Below are 20,845 nucleotides of genomic sequence, written 5' to 3'. Positions count from 1 at the left end.
CGGGGACATGGCCGTGGGGTGGGGGACACGGCCATGGGGCAGGGGGGGCTCAGCCATGGGGCAGGTGACATGGCCATGGGGCGGGGGACATGGCCGTGGGGCGGGGGAGGTGGCCATGGGGCAGGGGACTTGGTCCTGGGACACTGCTGTGGGGCAGGGGACTTGGCCATGGGGCAGGGGACTTGGCTATGGGACATAGCCGTGGGGCAGGGGGACGGCTGTGGGGCAGGGCCATGGGGCAGGGGACACATCTGTGGGACAGGGGACACAGCCATGGGGCAGGGGACATGGCTGTGGGGCAGGGGACATGGCCAGGGGGCAGGGACACGGCCAGGGGGCAGGGGGCTCAGCCATGGGGCAGGGGACTTGGCTATGGGACATAGCTGTGGGGCGGGGGGGCTCAGCCATGGGGCAGGGGACTCAGCCATGTGGGGCATGGGGGCGGCTGTGGGACAGGGCCATGGGGCAGGAGACACATCTGTGGGGCAGGGGACTTGGCCATGGGGCAGGGGATGCTGCTGTGGGGCAGGGGACTTGGCTGTGGGGCAGGGGACTTGGCTGTGGGGCAGGGGACACTGCCGTGGGGCAAGGGACATGGGGCAGGGGACACTGCCGTGGGGCAGGGCATCTGGCTGTGGGGCAGCGCCATGGGGCAGGGGCCAGTGCCATGGGGCAGGGGGCGGTGGGGGCAGGCGGGGGGGCCGCCCCCCCCCCGTGGGGACCACTGTGGGGCCAGGGACACCGCCGTGGGGCAGTGTCATGGGGCAGGCGATGCTGCCGTGGGGCAGGGGACTCGGCTGTGGGGCAGGGGATGCTGCTATGGGGCAGGGGGCGGGCAGGGGGCCAGCCCCCCCCCCCCCGTGGGGACAGCTGTGGGGCCGGGCCGGGGCCGGGGCAGGTGGCGGCGCCCGAAATAGCCCCGCAAATCCCCGGGGCGGAAACCGGGGGGCCGCGGGGGGGGGGGGGGGCACACGCGTGTGCGGGCGTGGGCGGGCGTGTGCGGCCGCACGCTTGCACCGGGGCCTGCACGCGTGTGCAATGGCACGCTTGCACACGCGTGTGCATGCACCAGGGCACGCGTGTGCAATGGCACGCTTGCGTGTGCCCGCGGGTGCACGCCCCAGGGCACGCGTGGGCAGGCGTGTGCAATTGCACGCTTGCGTGTGCTGCACGCGTGCGGGTGCACACGCCTGCGGTTGCACACGCGTGTGTCTGTGTGTGCATCGCCCCGCACACGCGTGTGCGCCGTGGGGGGAGCCCCCCGGTCCCGGGGCGGTTGGGGGGGGTCTCAGGCCCTGCCCTATAGACCCTGCCCTATAGCTGGGCCCCTCGGAGACCCCCCCCCCCGCAGGGCCCCAGAGCCCTGCCCCATAGAGACCCTGCCCCATAGGGGACCCCGCCCCATAGGGAACCTGCCCCTCTGCATCCAGCCCTGTAGAGAGCAGCCCCATAGGGGACCCTGCCCCATAGGGAACCTGCCCCTCTGCATCCAGACCCATAGAGAGCAGCCCCATAGGGGACCCTGCCCCATAGGGGACCTGCCCCTCTGCATCCAGCCCTATAGAGAGCAGCCCCATAGGGGGACTCGTCCCCTGCGTGTCCAGCCCTAGAGGGAACCCCCTCTCCTATACATCCAGCCCTATAGGGAAACCCCTGCCCTACGCGTCCAGCCCCATAGAGAGCAGCCCCATACGGAGACCCTGCCCCAATGCATCCAGCCCCATAGCGACCCTCCCATATACACCCAGCCCCATAGGGGGACCCTGCCCCAATGCATCCAGCCCCATAGTGACCCTCCCCTGTACATCCAGCCCCATAGCGACCCTCCCGTATGCACCCAGCCCCATAGGGGGACCCTGGCCCTATGCATCCAGCCCCATAGCGACCCTCCCCTGTACATCCAGCCCCATAGGGGGACCCTGCTCCTATGCATCCAGCCCCATAGCGCCCCTCCCCTATACACCCAGCCCCATAGGGGGACCCTGCCCCTATGCATCCAGCCCCATAGGGCAACGCAGCCCCTATACGTGCAGCCCCATAGGGAGCCCCGGCCTCATGGCCCCCCCCCCCCATAAGGGCCTCCCTATAATGTCCCCCCCCGGCCCCATAGGTCCTGCCCCATAGGGGACCCCCCCCCCGCCCCATCTCCAGCTGCGGAAACGGTACCCGGGGTGTGGCCGGAGGGAGGGAGAGAGGGATGGAGGGATGGAGGGAGGGATGGAAGGAGGGAGGGAGGGAGGGATGGAAGGAGGGAGGGAGGGAGAGACGGAGGGAGAGGATGGAGGGATGGGAGCAAGCCGGGGCGGGGGGAGGAGGAAGATGGAGGGATGGAGATGGAGGGATGGAGGGATGACGGAGGGATGAGGGATGAGGGATGGAGGAAAGAGGGATGGAGGGATGAGGATGGAGGAATGGGGATGGAGGAATGGAGGAAGGGGGGATGGAGGGATGGAGAGGTGGAGGAAGGTGGGATAGAGGGATGAGGGATGGAGGGATGGGGATGGAGGGATGGGGATGGAGGGATGAGGGATAGAGAGGTGGAGGAAGGTGGGATAGAGGGATGAGGGATGGAGGGATGGGGATGGAGGAAGGTAGGATGGAGGGATGAGGATGGAGGGATGGGGATGGAGGAATGGAGGAAGGTAGGATGGAGGGATGAGGATGGAGGGCTGGGGACGGAGGGATGAGGGATGAGGGATGGAGGGATGGGGGACGGAGGGCTGGCGGATGGAGGGATGGGGACGGAGGGATGAGGGATGAGGGATGGAGGGATGGGGACGGAGGGCTGGCGGAGGGCGCCCGGCTCTTGCCTCTCCCGGCGGCGGCTCTGCCTCGGCTCTGGAAAACACCGGGACGCGGGGGGTTAAATGGGGGGGTCACATGGAGCCGCCCCTCCCCCTGCTGCAGAGCCGCCCCTCCCCCGCCGCGGGGGGGCCGGGGCCCAGGCGTCCGGGCACTGCGGCCTGGGGGGGGGGGGGGGACACGGCGCTGCCCCACGGCGCTGCCCCACGGCAGCGTTGCTGCATTGCCCCACTGTGGCCCCATTGCAGCCCCACTGCGACCTCGCTGCATCGCCCCATTGCATCACCCCACTGCAGCCCCACTGCAGCCCCACTGCAGCCCCACTGCGACCTTGCTGCATCGCCCCATTGCAGCCCCACTGCAGCCCCATTGCAGCCCCACTGCAGCTCCACTGCGACCTCGCTGCATCACCCCATTGCAGCCCCATTGCAGCCCCACTGCAGCCCCACTGCGACCTCGCTGCATCACCCCATTGCAGCCCCACTGCAGCCCCTTTGCAGCCCCACTGCGACCTTGCTGCATCGCCCCATTGCATTGCCCCATTGCAGCCCCACTGCAGCCCCACTGCAACCTTGCTGTGCTGCCCCACTGCAGCCCCACTGCGACCTCGCTGCATCACCCCATTGCAGCCCCATTGCAGCCCCACTGCGACCTCGCTGCATCACCCCATTGCAGCCCCATTGCAGCCCCAGTGCAGCCCCACTGCGACCTCACCGTGTTGCCCCACTGCAGCCCCACTGTGACCTTGCTGCATCGCCCCATTGCAGCCCCATTGCACTGCCCCATTGCAGCCCTGCTGCGACCTCACTGCGCTGCCCCATTGCAGCCCCACAGCAGCCCTACTATGGCCCCATTGCAGCCCCACTGCAGCCCCACTGCAACCTTGCTGTGCTGCCCCATTGCAGCCCCACTGCGACCTTGCTGTGCTGCCCCATTGCAGCCCCATTGCAGCCCCACTGCAGCCCCACTGCGACCTTGCTGCATCACCCCATTGCAGCCCCATTGCAGCCCCACTGCAGCCCCACTGCGACCTCGCTGCATCGCCCCATTGCAGCCCCATTGCAGCCCCACTGCAGCCCCACTGTGGCCCCATCGCAGCCCCGCTGCGACCTCGCTGCAGCGCCGCCCGCCGCCACCTGGGGGCGCCCTGCCGTCTGCGGGGCCCGGACGCCTGGGCCCTCGGGGGGGGGAGGGGGGCGGACCCGGACGCCTGGGCCCTTAAGGAGGTGAAGGGGACCCAGACACCTGGGTCCTGGGGGGGGGGGTGGGGATGTGTGAAGGGGCCCCGGACGCCTGGGCCCTCGGCGCGGGGGGGGGGGGGGGAGGACCCGGACGCCTGGGCCCCCGGCAGCGGGGGGGGGGGGGGGGGGCGGACAAGACGCCTGGGTCCCTGGGTGGGGGGGGGGCGCTTCCGGACGCCTGGGCCCCTAAAGAGGTGGAGGGGACCCAGACACCGGGGTCCTGGAGGGGGGGAGGAGGTGAAGGGGCTCCCGGACGCCTGGGCCCCCTGGTTGGGGGGGGGGAAACAAATGGGGGGGGCGAAGGGGTCCCTGGACACCTGGGTCCTGGGAGGGCGGGGGGGGGGTGGAGCAGAGCACCCTCCTCTGCCCCCCCCCCCCGGGGCCCAGGCGTCCTGCCCCCCCCCGCGCGTGGCAGGAGGGAGCCCAGGCGTCCTGGCGCCGGGCCCGGCCCTGCCCGCGGCTATTCTTAGCCCGGGAAACCCGAGCCGGGGCCGGCGGCGGGCGTGGGGCACACGTGTGTCTGCGCCTCGCACGGGGCCCCGCCGGGCGCACACGTGTCCGCGCCGTGCACGGAGCCGGGCCCTGCACACGCGTGTCTGCGCCGTGCACGGAGCCGGGACATGCACACGCGTGTGTGTGCATTGCATGGGGCCCGGGACATGCACACGCGTGTCTGTGCCTTGCACGGAGCCCGGGCTGCGCACACGCGTGTGCACGTTGCACAGCACCCGGGCTGCACACACGTGTGTCTGCGTGTTGCACGGGATCCTGGCCATGCACAGCTGTGTACACGCATCACACGGGGCCCGGGCCGTGCACACGCGTGTCACACGGGATCCTGGCCGTGCACAGCCGTGCACACGCATCGCGGGGGGTCCGGGCCGTGCACACGCGTGTCACACGGGATCCTGGCCGTGCACCGCCGTGCACACGCATCGCAGGGGGCCCGGGCCGCGCACACGCGTGTCACACGGGATCCTGGCCGTGCACCGCCGTGCACACGCATCGCAGGGGGCCCGGGCCGCGCACACGCGTGTCACACGGGATCCTGGCCGTGCACAGCCGTGCACACGCATCGCGGGGGGCCCGGGCCGCGCACACGCGTGTCACACGGGATCCTGGCCGTGCACAGCCGTGCACACGCATCTCAGGGGGCCCGGGCCGCGCACACGCGTGTCACACGGGATCCTGGCCGTGCACAGCCGTGCACACGCATCGCAGGGGGTCCGGGCCGCGCACACGCGTGTCACACGGGATCCTGGCCGTGCACAGCCGTGCACACGCATCGCAGGGGGCCCGGGCCGCGCACACGCGTGTCGCACGGGATCCTGGCCGTGCACAGCCGTGCACACGCATCGCGGGGGGTCCGGGCCGCGCACACGCGTGTCGCACGGGATCCTGGCCGTGCACAGCCGTGCACACGCATCGCAGGGGGTCCGGGCCGCGCACACGCGTGTCACACGGGATCCTGGCCGTGCACAGCCGTGCACACGCATCGCGGGGGGTCCGGGCCGCGCACACGCGTGTCGCACGGGATCCTGGCCGTGCACAGCCGTGCACACGCATCGCGGGGGGTCCGGGCCATGCACACGCGTGTCACACGGGATCCTGGCCGTGCACAGCCGTGCACACGCATCGCGGGGGGCCCGGGCCGCGCACACGCCTCTCCGCATGTTGCACGGCGCCCGGGCGCTCGCGTGTGACACGTGGGGCCGGGCGGCAGCGGCTCCCGGGCGCGGCCGTGGGTCGGGGCGCCCGGTGCTGCCTGCGTAAGAGCCCCCACCCATGGGTGCCACCACGTCCACACCAACATACCCGGCCAAAGGGCGACGGCTCCACCCCCCCCACCCCCCACCCCCCCCCACGGGGAGCCCAGGCGTCCGGGTGCCCCCCTGCACCACCGCAGCATCCCCCCCCACCCCCATCCCCCAATCCCAGCAGGGACCCAGGCGTCCGGGCTCCCAGCACCCCCCGGCTGGGCCGGGGCGGGAAGGGGGCCCAGGCGTCCGGGGAGGGGGCCCAGGCGTCCGGGCCCGTGTTTGTGTTGGCGACGGGCCGGGCGGGTGCCGAGGTGACGCCAGCGGGGTTTTGGGCGACGGGAACACAAAGCCCGGAGACACGTAGCAACCTGCACTGGGAGGCACTGGGGGGCACTGGGAGGCACTGGGGGGGCGCTGGGAGGCACTGGGAGGCACTGGGGGGCGCTGGGAGGTGCTGGGGGGCACTGGGAGGCGCAGGGGGGCACTGGGAGGTGCTGGGAGGCACTGGGGGGCACTGGGAGGCGCTGGAAGGCACTGGGAGGATACTGGGAGGTGCTGGGAGGCACTGGGGGGTGCTGGGAGGCACTGGGGGGCACTGGGGGGCCTGGCCCTGCAGGCTGTGTTCCCCCTGTTCTGCCCCTGCACCCCCTAACCTGCCCCGTGTGCCCCCCAAGTGGCCTCTGCACCCCCTAATTCGCCCCTGCACCCCCTAACCTGCCCCCGGTGCCCCCCGACTTGCCCCTGCACCCCCTGACCTGCCCCTGCACCCCCTAATCTGCCCCATGTGCCCCCAACTTGTCCCTGCACCCCCCAACTTGCCCCTGAATCCCCTAACCTGCCCCGTGTGCCCCCCAAGTGGCCTCTGCACCCCCTAATTCGCCCCTCCATCCCCTAATCTGCCCCCGGTGCCCCCCAACTTGCCCCTGCACCCCCTGACCTGCCCCTGCACCCCCTAATCTGCCCCATGTGCCCCCAACTTGCCCCTGCACCCCCTAACTAGCTCCTGCACCCCCTAAATTGCCCCCTGAGCCCCCGACTTGTCCCCGCACCCCCTCACTGCCCCAGGGGCCCCCGAGCTGCCCCGTGCCCCCCGCCGAGGCCGCCCCGGTGCCCCCCCGCCGTGGGGCGCCCCACGGCAGCCGGGGGGGCTGGAGCCGCCGGGCCGTTGCTGCCGCTGCCGCAGGTGGGTAAACAAGGGCGGGAGCCGCGGCCGTGCCCGGGGGCCGGCGTGCGACAGGCGGCCGCGCAACAGGCGCGCAACAGGCGGCCGCGGGTGTGCAACAGGTGTGGGCGCAGGTGGGCCGCCCCGGGGGCCGCGCACACGCGTGTGCGCAGCGCGGCGGGGAGAAGCGTGTCTCCGCGTGTGCGCGGCTGCACGCCGGCCGCTGCGTGACGGTGCCGCACGGTGACCCGGGCTCCGCGTGTGACGGGGCGCCTGTGTCACCGCCGCAGCCCTGCGCCTGTGCCACCGCTGAGCACGGTGACAGCCCTGTCCCCGTGGTACCGCTGTGCTCCGGGACAGCCCCGTGTCCCCGTGTCCCCACCGAGCTCTGGGACATCCCCGTGTCCCCATGTCCCCACCGAGCACCGTGCCATCCCCGCGTCCCCTGTCCCCATGGCCCTGCCGTGCACTGTGACAACTCCATGTCCCCAAGTGTCCCCACCGAGCACCGTGCCATCCCCATGTCCCCTGTCTCCGTGGCCCTGCCGTGCTCCAGGACATCCCCATGTCCCCATGTCCCCACCGAGCACCGTGCCATCCCCATGTCCCCATGTCCCCATGTCCCCACTGTGCACTGTGATAACCCCATGTCCCCATGTCCCCATGGTCCTTCCATGCCCCAGGACAGCCCCATGTCCCCATGTCCCCACCGAGCACCGTGCCATCCCCATGTCCCCATGTCCCCACCGAGCACCGTGCCATCCCCGTGTCCCCATGTCCCCACCGTGCACTGTGACAACCCCATGTCCCCATGTCCCCATGGCTGTGCCATGCTCTGGGATGTCCCCATGTCCCCACCGAGCACCGTGCCATCCCCATGTCCCCATGTCCCCATGGCTGTGCCATGCTCTGGGATGTCCCCATGTCCCCACCGAGCACCGTGCCATCCCCATGTCCCCATGTCCCCATGGCTGTGCCATGCTCTGGGATGTCCCCATGTCCCCACCGAGCACCGTGCCATCCCCGTGTCCCCATGTCCCCATGGCTGTGCCATGCTCTGGGATGTCCCCATGTCCCCACCGAGCACCGTGCCGTCCCCACGTCCCCGTGTCCCCGCCGTGCACTGTGACAACCCACACCGTCACCGCCCCGTCCCCACGTCACTCGGGGGGGGCGACGCCGTCTCGCCACCCCCGTCGGGCCACCGCCGCCTCCCCGGGGACCCCGGGGTGTCCCCCCGCCCCGGGGCGCGGCGGGGATGCGGTGACGCTTCCCGGCGTGTGTCACCGCTGAGCCACGCTGCCCTTTCACCCCGCGGCCCGCCCCGGCGCGCGGCACCGCCGAGGCACCGGGCGCCCAATCCGCCCCGCGCCGGGGTGGGGGGCAAAGGTCCCCGGCCCCGAGGTGATATTGCCCCGGCCCCCCCGGCCCCGCCGCGCAGTCGGCGGCGAGCGGCGCGGAGGACGGCCATGGCGGGGAGGCCGCTCGGCGGCACCGCCGTCCTCCTCCTCCGCCTCCTCCTCCTCCTCCTCGCAGGGCTGCTGGCAGGTGAGGCCGGGCGCCGCGGAGGCCGGCGGCGGCGGAGGACCGGGGAGGGCAGGGCCCCCGCGTTGGGCCTGGCGGAGGGTCCCGGGGCCCCGGGCTGGGCCTCGCTGCGGGCATGGAGGCGGGTGGAGGCTGGGGGAGGAGGAGGAGAGGGGCGAAGGCGGCTGCCTCCAGCACGGGGGAGGCTGGGGAGGGGGCGAGGGGGGGGAGGACATGGGGCTCACCTCCACGGCAGCCTCCACCACTGTTACGACCTCCACGACAGCCTCCACCCCACCTGCTGCCTCCCCGACCTCAGGAACCACCATGAATCGGAGCAGCATCAGTGCAGAGGCCACGAAAACCTCCACCTCCAAAGGCAGCAGCACACCAACCCCGAGCGCCTCAAAACCCACCTCCACGACAGCCTCCACCACCGTTACGACCTCCACGACAGCCTCCACCTCAGCTGCTGCCTCCCTGACCTCAGGAACCACCACAAATGGGAGCAGCACCAGCGCACAGGCCACGAACACCTCCACCTCCAAAGGCAGCAGCACACCAACCCCGAGCACCTCAAAAACCACCTCCACGACAGCCTCCACCACCATTACGACCTCCACGGCAGCCTTCACCGTGGATACTGCCTCCACGGCAGCCTCCAGCACATTTACAAGCTCCCTGGCAGCCTCCAGCACCACCCTGGCCTCCAGCACGACCTCCGCCACGCAGCTCAGCTCCACGGCAGCCTCCAGCCCTGGCCTCACCTCAGCTGCTGCCTCCTCCTCCTCAGAAGTTGCTTCCTCTCCAGGCAGCACCAGTGCAGGCTCCACTACTGCCTCTACCGCTGAAGGAAGCAGCACGGCAGCCTCCAGCACCCCGGCAGAAACCTCCACGGCAGCCTCCAGCGCAGGTCCCACCTCCACGGCAGCCTCCACCACAGGTCTGACCTCCACGGCAGCCTCCACCACAGCTCCCACCTCCACGGCAGCCTCCAGCACAGCTCCAAACTCCACGACAGCCTCCACCACAGGTCTGGCCTCCACGGCAGCCTCCACCACAGGTGTGACCTCCACGGCAGCCTCCAGCACAGGCCTGACCTCCACGGCAGCCTCCAGCACAGCTCCCACCTCCACGGCAGCCTCCACCACACCTCCCACCTCCACGGCAGCCTCCACCTCAGGTCTGGCCTCCACGACAGCCTCCAGCACAGCTCCCACCTCCACGGCAGCCTCCACCACAGGTCTCACCTTCACAGCAGCCTCCAGCACAGCTCCCACCTCCACGGCAGCCTCCACCACAGGTCTGGCCTCCACGGCAGCCTCCACCACAGGTGTGACCTCCAAGGCAGCCTCCAGCACAGGTCTGACCTCCACCGCAGCCTCCAGCACTGGTCCCACCTCCACGGCAGCCTCCACCTCAGGTCTGACCTCCACGGCTGCCTCCAGCACAGCTCTCACCTCCACGGCAGCCTCCACCACAGCTCCCACCTCCACGGCAGCCTCCACCACAGCTCCCACCTCCACGGCAGCCTCCACCTCAGGTCCCACTTCCACGGCAGTCTCTACCACAGGTCCCACCTCCACGGCAGCCTCCACCACTGGTCCCACTTCCACGGCAGCCTCCAGCACAGCTCCCACTTCCACGGCAGCCTCCACCACAGCTCCCACCTCCACGGCAGCCTCCAGCACAGGTCTGACCTCCACGGCAGCCTCCACCACAGATATCACCTCCACGGCAGCCTCCACCACAGCTCCCACCTCCACGGCAGCCTCCACCACAGGTCTGACCTCCACGGCAGCCTCCACCACTGGTCCCACCTCCACGGCAGCCTCCGCCTCAGGTCTGACCTCCACGGCAGCCTCCACCTCAGGTGTGACCTCCACGGCAGCCTCCACCACAGCTCCCACCTCCACGGCATCCTCCACCACAGGTCCCACCTCCACGGCAGCCTCCACCACAGGTCTGACCTCCACGGCAGCCTCCACCTCAGGTCTGACCTCCACGGCAGCCTCCACCTCAGGTCCCACCTCCACGGCAGCCTCCACCACTGGTCCCACCTCCACGGCAGCCTCCACCACAGGTCTCACCTCCACGGCAGCCTCCACCACTGGTCCCACCTCCACGGCAGCCTCCACCACAGGTCCCACCTCCACGGCAGCCTCCAGCACAGCTCCCACCTCCACGGCAGCCTCCACCACAGCTCCCACCTCCACGGCAGCCTCTAGCACAGGTCCCACCTCCACGGCAGCCTCCACCACAGCTCCCACCTCCACGGCAGCCTCCACCACAGCTCCCACCTCCATGGCAGCCTCCAGCACAGGTCTGACCTCCACGGCAGCCTCCACCACAGCTCCCACCTCCACGGCAGCCTCGACTACAGGTCCCACCTCCACGGCAGCCTCCACCACAGGTCCCACCTCCACGGCAGCCTCCACCACAGCTCCCACCTCCACGGCAGCCTCCACCACAGGTCTGACCTCCACGGCAGCCTCCACCACAGCTCCCACCTCCACGGCAGCCTCCACCACAGCTCCCACCTTCACGGCAGCCTCCAGCACAGGTCTGACCTCCACGGCAGCCTCCACCACAGCTCCCACCTCCATGGCAGCCTCCACCACAGTTCCCACTTCCACGGCAGCCTCCACCACAGCTCCCACCTCCACGGCAGCCTCCACCACAGCTCCCACCTCCACGGCATCCTCCACCACAGGTCCCACTTCCACGGCAGCCTCCACCACAGCTCCCACCTCCACGGCAGCCTCCACCACAGGTCCCACCTCCACGGCAGCCTCCAGCACAGCTCCCACCTCCACGGCAGCCTCCACCACAGCTCCCACCTCCACGGCAGCCTCCACCACTGGTCCCACCTCCACTGCAGCCTCCACCACAGCTCCCACCTCCACGGCAGCCTCCACCACAGCTCCCACCTCCACGGCAGCCTCCAGCACAGGTCTGACCTCCACGGCAGCCTCCACCACAGCTCCCACCTCCATGGCAGCCTCCAGCACAGGTCCCACCTCGACGGCAGCCTCCACCACAGCTCCCACCTCCACGGCAGCCTCCAGCACAGCTCCCACCTCCACGGCAGCCTCCAGCACTGGTCCCACCTCCACGGCAGCCTCCACCACAGCTCCCACCTCCACGGCAGCCTCCAGCACAGGTCTGACCTCCACGGCAGCCTCCACCACAGCTCCCACCTCCACGGCAGCCTCCACCACTCGTCCCACCTCCACGGCAGCCTCCACCACAGCTCCCACCTCCACGGCAGCCTCCAGCACAGCTCCCACCTCCACGGCAGCCTCCAGCACAGCTCCCTCCTCCATGGCAGCCTCCACCACAGGTCCCACCTCCACGGCAGCCTCCACCACTGGTCCCACCTCCACAGCAGCCTCCAGCACTGGTCCCACCTCCACGGCAGCCTCCACCACAGCTCCCACCTCCACGGCAGCCTCCACCACAGCTCCCACCTCCATGGCAGCCTCCAGCACAGGTCCCACCTCGACGGCAGCCTCCACCACTGGTCCCACCTCCACGGCAGCCTCCACCACAGGTCCCACCTCCACGGCAGCCTCCACCACTGGTCTCACCTCCACAGCAGCCTCCACCACAGCTCTGACCTCCACGGCAGCCTCCACCACAGGTCTCACCTCCACAGCAGCCTCCACCACAGCTCTGACCTCCACGGCAGCCTCCAGCACAGCTCCCACCTCCACGGCAGCCTCCACCACAGGTCCCACCTTCACGGCAGCCTCCAGCACAGGTCTGACCTCCACGGCAGCCTCCACCACAGCTCCCACCTCCACGGCAGCCTCCACCACAGCTCCCACCTCCACGGCAGCCTCCACCACAGGTCCCACTTCCACGGCAGCCTCCACCACAGCTCCCACCTCCACGGCAGCCTCCACCACAGCTCCCACCACCACGGCATCCTCCACCACAGGTCCCACTTCCACGGCAGCCTCCACCACAGCTCCCACCTCCACGGCAGCCTCCACCACAGCTCCCACCTCCACAGCAGCCTCAACCACTCGTCCCACCTCCACGGCAGCCTCCAGCACAGGTCTGACCTCCACGGCAGCCTCCAGCACAGCTCCCACCTCCACGGCAGCCTCCACCACAGCTCCCACCTCCACAGCAGCCTCCACCACAGCTCCCACCTCCACGGCAGCCTCCACCACAACTCCCACCTCCACGGCAGCCTCCACCACAGGTCCCACCTCCACGGCAGCCTCCAGCACAGGTCTGACCTCCACGGCATCCTCCACCACAGCTCCCACCTCCACGGCAGCCTCCACCACAGCTCCCACCTCCATGGCAGCCTCCAGCACAGCTCGCACCTCCATGGCAGCCTCCACCACTGGTCCCACCTCCACGGCAGCCTCCACCACAGCTCCCACCTCCACGGCAGCCTCCACCACAGGTCTGACCTCCACGGCAGCCTCCACCACAGCTCCCACTTCCACGGCAGCCTCCACCACAGGTCTGACCTCCACGGCAGCCTCCACCACAGCTCCCACCTCCACGGCATCCTCCACCACAGGTCCCACCTCCACGGCAGCCTCCACCACAGGTCTGACCTCCACGGCAGCCTCCACCTCAGGTCTGACCTCCACGGCAGCCTCCACCTCAGGTCCCACCTCCACGGCAGCCTCCACCACTGGTCCCACCTCCACGGCAGCCTCCACCACAGGTCTCACCTCCACGGCAGCCTCCACCACTGGTCCCACCTCCACGGCAGCCTCCACCACAGGTCCCACCTCCACGGCAGCCTCCAGCACAGCTCCCACCTCCACGGCAGCCTCCACCACAGCTCCCACCTCCACGGCAGCCTCTAGCACAGGTCCCACCTCCACGGCAGCCTCCACCACAGCTCCCACCTCCACGGCAGCCTCCACCACAGCTCCCACCTCCATGGCAGCCTCCAGCACAGGTCTGACCTCCACGGCAGCCTCCACCACAGCTCCCACCTCCACGGCAGCCTCGACTACAGGTCCCACCTCCACGGCAGCCTCCACCACAGGTCCCACCTCCACGGCAGCCTCCACCACAGCTCCCACCTCCACGGCAGCCTCCACCACAGGTCTGACCTCCACGGCAGCCTCCACCACAGCTCCCACCTCCACGGCAGCCTCCACCACAGCTCCCACCTTCACGGCAGCCTCCAGCACAGGTCTGACCTCCACGGCAGCCTCCACCACAGCTCCCACCTCCATGGCAGCCTCCACCACAGTTCCCACTTCCACGGCAGCCTCCACCACAGCTCCCACCTCCACGGCAGCCTCCACCACAGCTCCCACCTCCACGGCATCCTCCACCACAGGTCCCACTTCCACGGCAGCCTCCACCACAGCTCCCACCTCCACGGCAGCCTCCACCACAGGTCCCACCTCCACGGCAGCCTCCAGCACAGCTCCCACCTCCACGGCAGCCTCCACCACAGCTCCCACCTCCACGGCAGCCTCCACCACTGGTCCCACCTCCACTGCAGCCTCCACCACAGCTCCCACCTCCACGGCAGCCTCCACCACAGCTCCCACCTCCACGGCAGCCTCCAGCACAGGTCTGACCTCCACGGCAGCCTCCACCACAGCTCCCACCTCCATGGCAGCCTCCAGCACAGGTCCCACCTCGACGGCAGCCTCCACCACAGCTCCCACCTCCACGGCAGCCTCCAGCACAGCTCCCACCTCCACGGCAGCCTCCAGCACTGGTCCCACCTCCACGGCAGCCTCCACCACAGCTCCCACCTCCACGGCAGCCTCCAGCACAGGTCTGACCTCCACGGCAGCCTCCACCACAGCTCCCACCTCCACGGCAGCCTCCACCACTCGTCCCACCTCCACGGCAGCCTCCACCACAGCTCCCACCTCCACGGCAGCCTCCAGCACAGCTCCCACCTCCACGGCAGCCTCCAGCACAGCTCCCTCCTCCATGGCAGCCTCCACCACAGGTCCCACCTCCACGGCAGCCTCCACCACTGGTCCCACCTCCACAGCAGCCTCCAGCACTGGTCCCACCTCCACGGCAGCCTCCACCACAGCTCCCACCTCCACGGCAGCCTCCACCACAGCTCCCACCTCCATGGCAGCCTCCAGCACAGGTCCCACCTCGACGGCAGCCTCCACCACTGGTCCCACCTCCACGGCAGCCTCCACCACAGGTCCCACCTCCACGGCAGCCTCCACCACTGGTCTCACCTCCACAGCAGCCTCCACCACAGCTCTGACCTCCACGGCAGCCTCCACCACAGGTCTCACCTCCACAGCAGCCTCCACCACAGCTCTGACCTCCACGGCAGCCTCCAGCACAGCTCCCACCTCCACGGCAGCCTCCACCACAGGTCCCACCTTCACGGCAGCCTCCAGCACAGGTCTGACCTCCACGGCAGCCTCCACCACAGCTCCCACCTCCACGGCAGCCTCCACCACAGCTCCCACCTCCACGGCAGCCTCCACCACAGGTCCCACTTCCACGGCAGCCTCCACCACAGCTCCCACCTCCACGGCAGCCTCCACCACAGCTCCCACCACCACGGCATCCTCCACCACAGGTCCCACTTCCACGGCAGCCTCCACCACAGCTCCCACCTCCACGGCAGCCTCCACCACAGCTCCCACCTCCACAGCAGCCTCAACCACTCGTCCCACCTCCACGGCAGCCTCCAGCACAGGTCTGACCTCCACGGCAGCCTCCAGCACAGCTCCCACCTCCACGGCAGCCTCCACCACAGCTCCCACCTCCACAGCAGCCTCCACCACAGCTCCCACCTCCACGGCAGCCTCCACCACAACTCCCACCTCCACGGCAGCCTCCACCACAGGTCCCACCTCCACGGCAGCCTCCAGCACAGGTCTGACCTCCACGGCATCCTCCACCACAGCTCCCACCTCCACGGCAGCCTCCACCACAGCTCCCACCTCCATGGCAGCCTCCAGCACAGCTCGCACCTCCATGGCAGCCTCCACCACTGGTCCCACCTCCACGGCAGCCTCCACCACAGCTCCCACCTCCACGGCAGCCTCCACCACAGGTCTGACCTCCACGGCAGCCTCCACCACAGCTCCCACTTCCACGGCAGCCTCCACCACAGGTCTGACCTCCACGGCAGCCTCCACCACAGCTCCCACCTCCACGGCAGCCTCCACCACAGGTCCCACTTCCACGGCAGCCTCCACCACAGCTCTCACCTCCACGGCAGCCTCCACCACAGCTCCCACCTCCACGGCAGCCTCCACCACAGCTCCCACCTCCACGGCAGCCTCCACCTCAGGTCCCACTTCCACGGCAGTCTCTACCACAGGTCCCACCTCCACGGCAGCCTCCACCACTGGTCCCACTTCCACGGCAGCCTCCAGCACAGCTCCCACTTCCACGGCAGCCTCCACCACAGCTCCCACCTCCACGGCAGCCTCCAGCACAGGTCTGACCTCCACGGCAGCCTCCACCACAGATATCACCTCCACGGCAGCCTCCACCACAGCTCCCACCTCCACGGCAGCCTCCACCACAGGTCTGACCTCCACGGCAGCCTCCACCACTGGTCCCACCTCCACGGCAGCCTCCGCCTCAGGTCTGACCTCCACGGCAGCCTCCACCTCAGGTGTGACCTCCACGGCAGCCTCCACCACAGCTCCCACCTCCACGGCATCCTCCACCACAGGTCCCACCTCCACGGCAGCCTCCACCACAGGTCTGACCTCCACGGCAGCCTCCACCTCAGGTCTGACCTCCACGGCAGCCTCCACCTCAGGTCCCACCTCCACGGCAGCCTCCACCACTGGTCCCACCTCCACGGCAGCCTCCACCACAGGTCTCACCTCCACGGCAGCCTCCACCACTGGTCCCACCTCCACGGCAGCCTCCACCACAGGTCCCACCTCCACGGCAGCCTCCAGCACAGCTCCCACCTCCACGGCAGCCTCCACCACAGCTCCCACCTCCACGGCAGCCTCTAGCACAGGTCTGACCTCCACGGCAGCCTCCACCACAGCTCCCACCTCCACGGCAGCCTCCACCACAGCTCCCACCTCCATGGCAGCCTCCAGCACAGGTCTGACCTCCACGGCAGCCTCCACCACAGCTCCCACCTCCACGGCAGCCTCGACTACAGGTCCCACCTCCACGGCAGCCTCCACCACAGGTCCCACCTCCACGGCAGCCTCCACCACAGCTCCCACCTCCACGGCAGCCTCCACCACAGGTCTGACCTCCACGGCAGCCTCCACCACAGCTCCCACCTCCACGGCAGCCTCCACCACAGCTCCCACCTTCACGGCAGCCTCCAGCACAGGTCTGACCTCCACGGCAGCCTCCACCACAGCTCCCACCTCCATGGCAGCCTCCACCACAGTTCCCACTTCCACGGCAGCCTCCACCACAGCTCCCACCTCCACGGCAGCCTCCACCACAGCTCCCACCTCCACGGCATCCTCCACCACAGGTCCCACTTCCACGGCAGCCTCCACCACAGCTCCCACCTCCACGGCAGCCTCCACCACAGGTCCCACCTCCACGGCAGCCTCCAGCACAGCTCCCACCTCCACGGCAGCCTCCACCACAGCTCCCACCTCCACGGCAGCCTCCACCACTGGTCCCACCTCCACTGCAGCCTCCACCACAGCTCCCACCTCCACGGCAGCCTCCACCACAGCTCCCACCTCCACGGCAGCCTCCAGCACAGGTCTGACCTCCACGGCAGCCTCCACCACAGCTCCCACCTCCATGGCAGCCTCCAGCACAGGTCCCACCTCGACGGCAGCCTCCACCACAGCTCCCACCTCCACGGCAGCCTCCAGCACAGCTCCCACCTCCACGGCAGCCTCCAGCACTGGTCCCACCTCCACGGCAGCCTCCACCACAGCTCCCACCTCCACGGCAGCCTCCAGCACAGGTCTGACCTCCACGGCAGCCTCCACCACAGCTCCCACCTCCACGGCAGCCTCCACCACTCGTCCCACCTCCACGGCAGCCTCCACCACAGCTCCCACCTCCACGGCAGCCTCCAGCACAGCTCCCACCTCCACGGCAGCCTCCAGCACAGCTCCCTCCTCCATGGCAGCCTCCACCACAGGTCCCACCTCCACGGCAGCCTCCACCACTGGTCCCACCTCCACAGCAGCCTCCAGCACTGGTCCCACCTCCACGGCAGCCTCCACCACAGCTCCCACCTCCACGGCAGCCTCCACCACAGCTCCCACCTCCATGGCAGCCTCCAGCACAGGTCCCACCTCGACGGCAGCCTCCACCACTGGTCCCACCTCCACGGCAGCCTCCACCACAGGTCCCACCTCCACGGCAGCCTCCACCACTGGTCTCACCTCCACAGCAGCCTCCACCACAGCTCTGACCTCCACGGCAGCCTCCACCACAGGTCTCACCTCCACAGCAGCCTCCACCACAGCTCTGACCTCCACGGCAGCCTCCAGCACAGCTCCCACCTCCACGGCAGCCTCCACCACAGGTCCCACCTTCACGGCAGCCTCCAGCACAGGTCTGACCTCCACGGCAGCCTCCACCACAGCTCCCACCTCCACGGCAGCCTCCACCACAGCTCCCACCTCCACGGCAGCCTCCACCACAGGTCCCACTTCCACGGCAGCCTCCACCACAGCTCCCACCTCCACGGCAGCCTCCAGCACTGGTCCCACCACCACGGCATCCTCCACCACAGGTCCCACTTCCACGGCAGCCTCCACCACAGCTCCCACCTCCACGGCAGCCTCCACCACAGCTCCCACCTCCACGGCAGCCTCCACCACAGGTCCCACCTCCACGGCAGCCTCCACCACAGCTCCCACCTCCACAGCAGCCTCAACCACTCGTCCCACCTCCACGGCAGCCTCCAGCACAGGTCTGACCTCCACGGCAGCCTCCAGCACAGCTCCCACCTCCACGGCAGCCTCCACCACAGCTCCCACCTCCACAGCAGCCTCCACCACAGCTCCCACCTCCACGGCAGCCTCCACCACAACTCCCACCTCCACGGCAGCCTCCACCACAGGTCCCACCTCCACGGCAGCCTCCAGCACAGGTCTGACCTCCACGGCATCCTCCACCACAGCTCCCACCTCCACGGCAGCCTCCACCACAGCTCCCACCTCCATGGCAGCCTCCAGCACAGCTCGCACCTCCATGGCAGCCTCCACCACTGGTCCCACCTCCACGGCAGCCTCCACCACAGCTCCCACCTCCACGGCAGCCTCCACCACAGGTCTGACCTCCACGGCAGCCTCCACCACAGCTCCCACTTCCACGGCAGCCTCCACCACAGGTCTGACCTCCACGGCAGCCTCCACCACAGCTCCCACCTCCACGGCAGCCTCCACCACAGGTCCCACTTCCACGGCAGCCTCCACCACAGGTCTGACCTCCACGGCAGCCTCCACCACAGCTCCCACCTCCACGGCAGCCTCCACCACAGGTCCCACCTCCACGGCAGCCTCCAGCACAGGTCCCACTTCCACGGCAGCCTCCAGCACAGGTCTGACCTCCACGGCAGCCTCCACCACAGCTCCCACCTCCACGGCAGCCTCCACCACAGGTCCCACTTCCACGGCAGTCTCCAGCACTGGTCCCACGTCCACGGCAGCCTCCACCACAGGTCCCACCTCCACGGCAGCCTCCACCACAGCTCCCATCTCCACGGCAGCCTCCACCACAGGTCCCACCTCCACGGCAGCCTCCACCACAGCTCCCACTTCCACGGCAGCCTCCACCACAGGTCTGACCTCCACGGCAGCCTCCACCACAGGTCCCACCTCCACGGCAGCCTCCACCACAGCTCCCACCTCCACGGCAGCCTCCACCACAGGTCTGACCTCCACAGCAGCCTCCAGCACAGGTCCCACCTCCACAGCAGCCTCCACCACAGCTCCCACCTCCACAGCAGCCTCCACTACAGCTCCCACCTCCACAGCAGCCTCCACCACTGGTCCCACCTCCACGGCAGCCTCCACCACAGGTCTGACCTCCACGGCAGCCTCCACGACAGCTCCCACCTCCACGGCAGCCTCGACTACAGGCCCCACCTCCACGGCAGCCTCCACCACTGGTCCCACCTCCACGACAGCCTCCACCACAGGTCTGACCTCCACAGCAGCCTCCAGCACAGCTCCCACTTCCACGGCAGCCGCCACCACAGGTCCCACCTCCACGGCAGCCTCCACCACAGGTCTGACCTCCACGGCAGCCTCCACCACTGGTCCCACCTCCACGGCAGCCTCCACCACAGCTCCCACCTCCACGGCAGCCTCCACCACTGGTCCCACCTCCACGGCAGCCTCCACCACAGCTCCCACCTCCACGGCAGCCTCCACCACAGGTCTGACCTCCACGGCAGCCTCCACCACTGGTCCCACCTCCACGGCAGCCTCCACCACAGGTCTGACCTCCACGGCAGCCTCCACCACTGGTCCCACTTCCACGGCAGCCTCCACCACAGCTCCCACCTCCACGGCAGCCTCCACCACTGGTCCCACCTCCACGGCAGCCTCCACCACAGCTCCCACCTCCACGGCAGCCTCCACCACAGGTCCCACCTCCACAGCAGCCTCGACTACAGGTCCCACCTCCACGGCAGCCTCCACCACAGCTCCCACCTCCACAGCAGCCTCCACCACAGGTCCCACCTCCACAGCAGCCTCGACTACAGGTCCCACCTCCACGGCAGCCTCCACTACAGCTCCCACCTCCACAGCAGCCTGCACCACAGCTCCCACCTCCACGGCAGCCTCCAGCACTGGTCCCACCTCCACGGCAGCCTCCACCACAGGTCCCACCTCCACGGCAGCCTCCACCACAGGTCTGACCTCCACGGCAGCCTCCACCACAGCTCCCACCTCCACGGCAGCCTCCAGCACAGGTCTGACCTCCACGGCAGCCTCCAGCACTGGTCCCACCTCCACGGCAGCCTCCACCACAGGTCTGACCTCCACAGCAGCCTCCACCACAGGTCCCACTTCCACGGCAGCCTCCACCACAGGTCCCACTTCCACAGCAGCCTCCACCACAGGTCTGACCTCCACAGCAGCCTCCAGCACTGGTACCACCTCCACGGCAGCCTCCACCACAGCTCCCACTTCCACAGAATCCTCCACCACAGGTCTGACCTCCACGGCAGCCTCCACCACAGCTCCCACCTCCACGGCAGCCTCCACCACAGCTCCCACCTCCACGGCAGCCTCCACCACAGGTCTGACCTCCACGGCAGCCTCCAGCACAGCTCCCACCTCCACGGCAGCCTCCAGCACAGGTCTGACCTCCACAGCAGCCTCCACCACAGCTCCCACTTCCACGGCAGCCCCCACCACAGGTCCCACCTCCACGGCAGCCTCTAGCACAGGTCCCACTTCCAC

At 69.6% G+C, this 20,845-nt stretch overlaps 1 protein-coding gene across 1 annotated transcript in view; it reads left to right on the top strand.

The window, feature by feature from the left end:
- The first annotated feature begins 8,723 nt into the window (after positions 1-8,723).
- Positions 8,724-20,845, top strand: part of LOC135324529 (mucin-22-like) — a 58,477-nt gene continuing 46,355 nt past the window's right edge. Inside the window, exons 1-4 of the mRNA XM_064501084.1 lie at positions 8,724-9,578; positions 15,837-15,959; positions 16,197-16,367; positions 19,947-20,009. Coding sequence (XP_064357154.1) covers positions 8,724-9,578; positions 15,837-15,959; positions 16,197-16,367; positions 19,947-20,009 — 1,212 coding nt within the window. The remainder of the gene's footprint in view (positions 9,579-15,836; positions 15,960-16,196; positions 16,368-19,946; positions 20,010-20,845) is intronic.

This window comes from Dromaius novaehollandiae, chromosome 32 (assembly GCF_036370855.1).
Source record: "Dromaius novaehollandiae isolate bDroNov1 chromosome 32, bDroNov1.hap1, whole genome shotgun sequence".
NCBI lineage: Eukaryota > Metazoa > Chordata > Aves > Casuariiformes > Dromaiidae > Dromaius > Dromaius novaehollandiae.
Note: the sequence above shows the minus strand (reverse complement) of the source record. Positions and strands in the feature narration are given on the sequence as shown.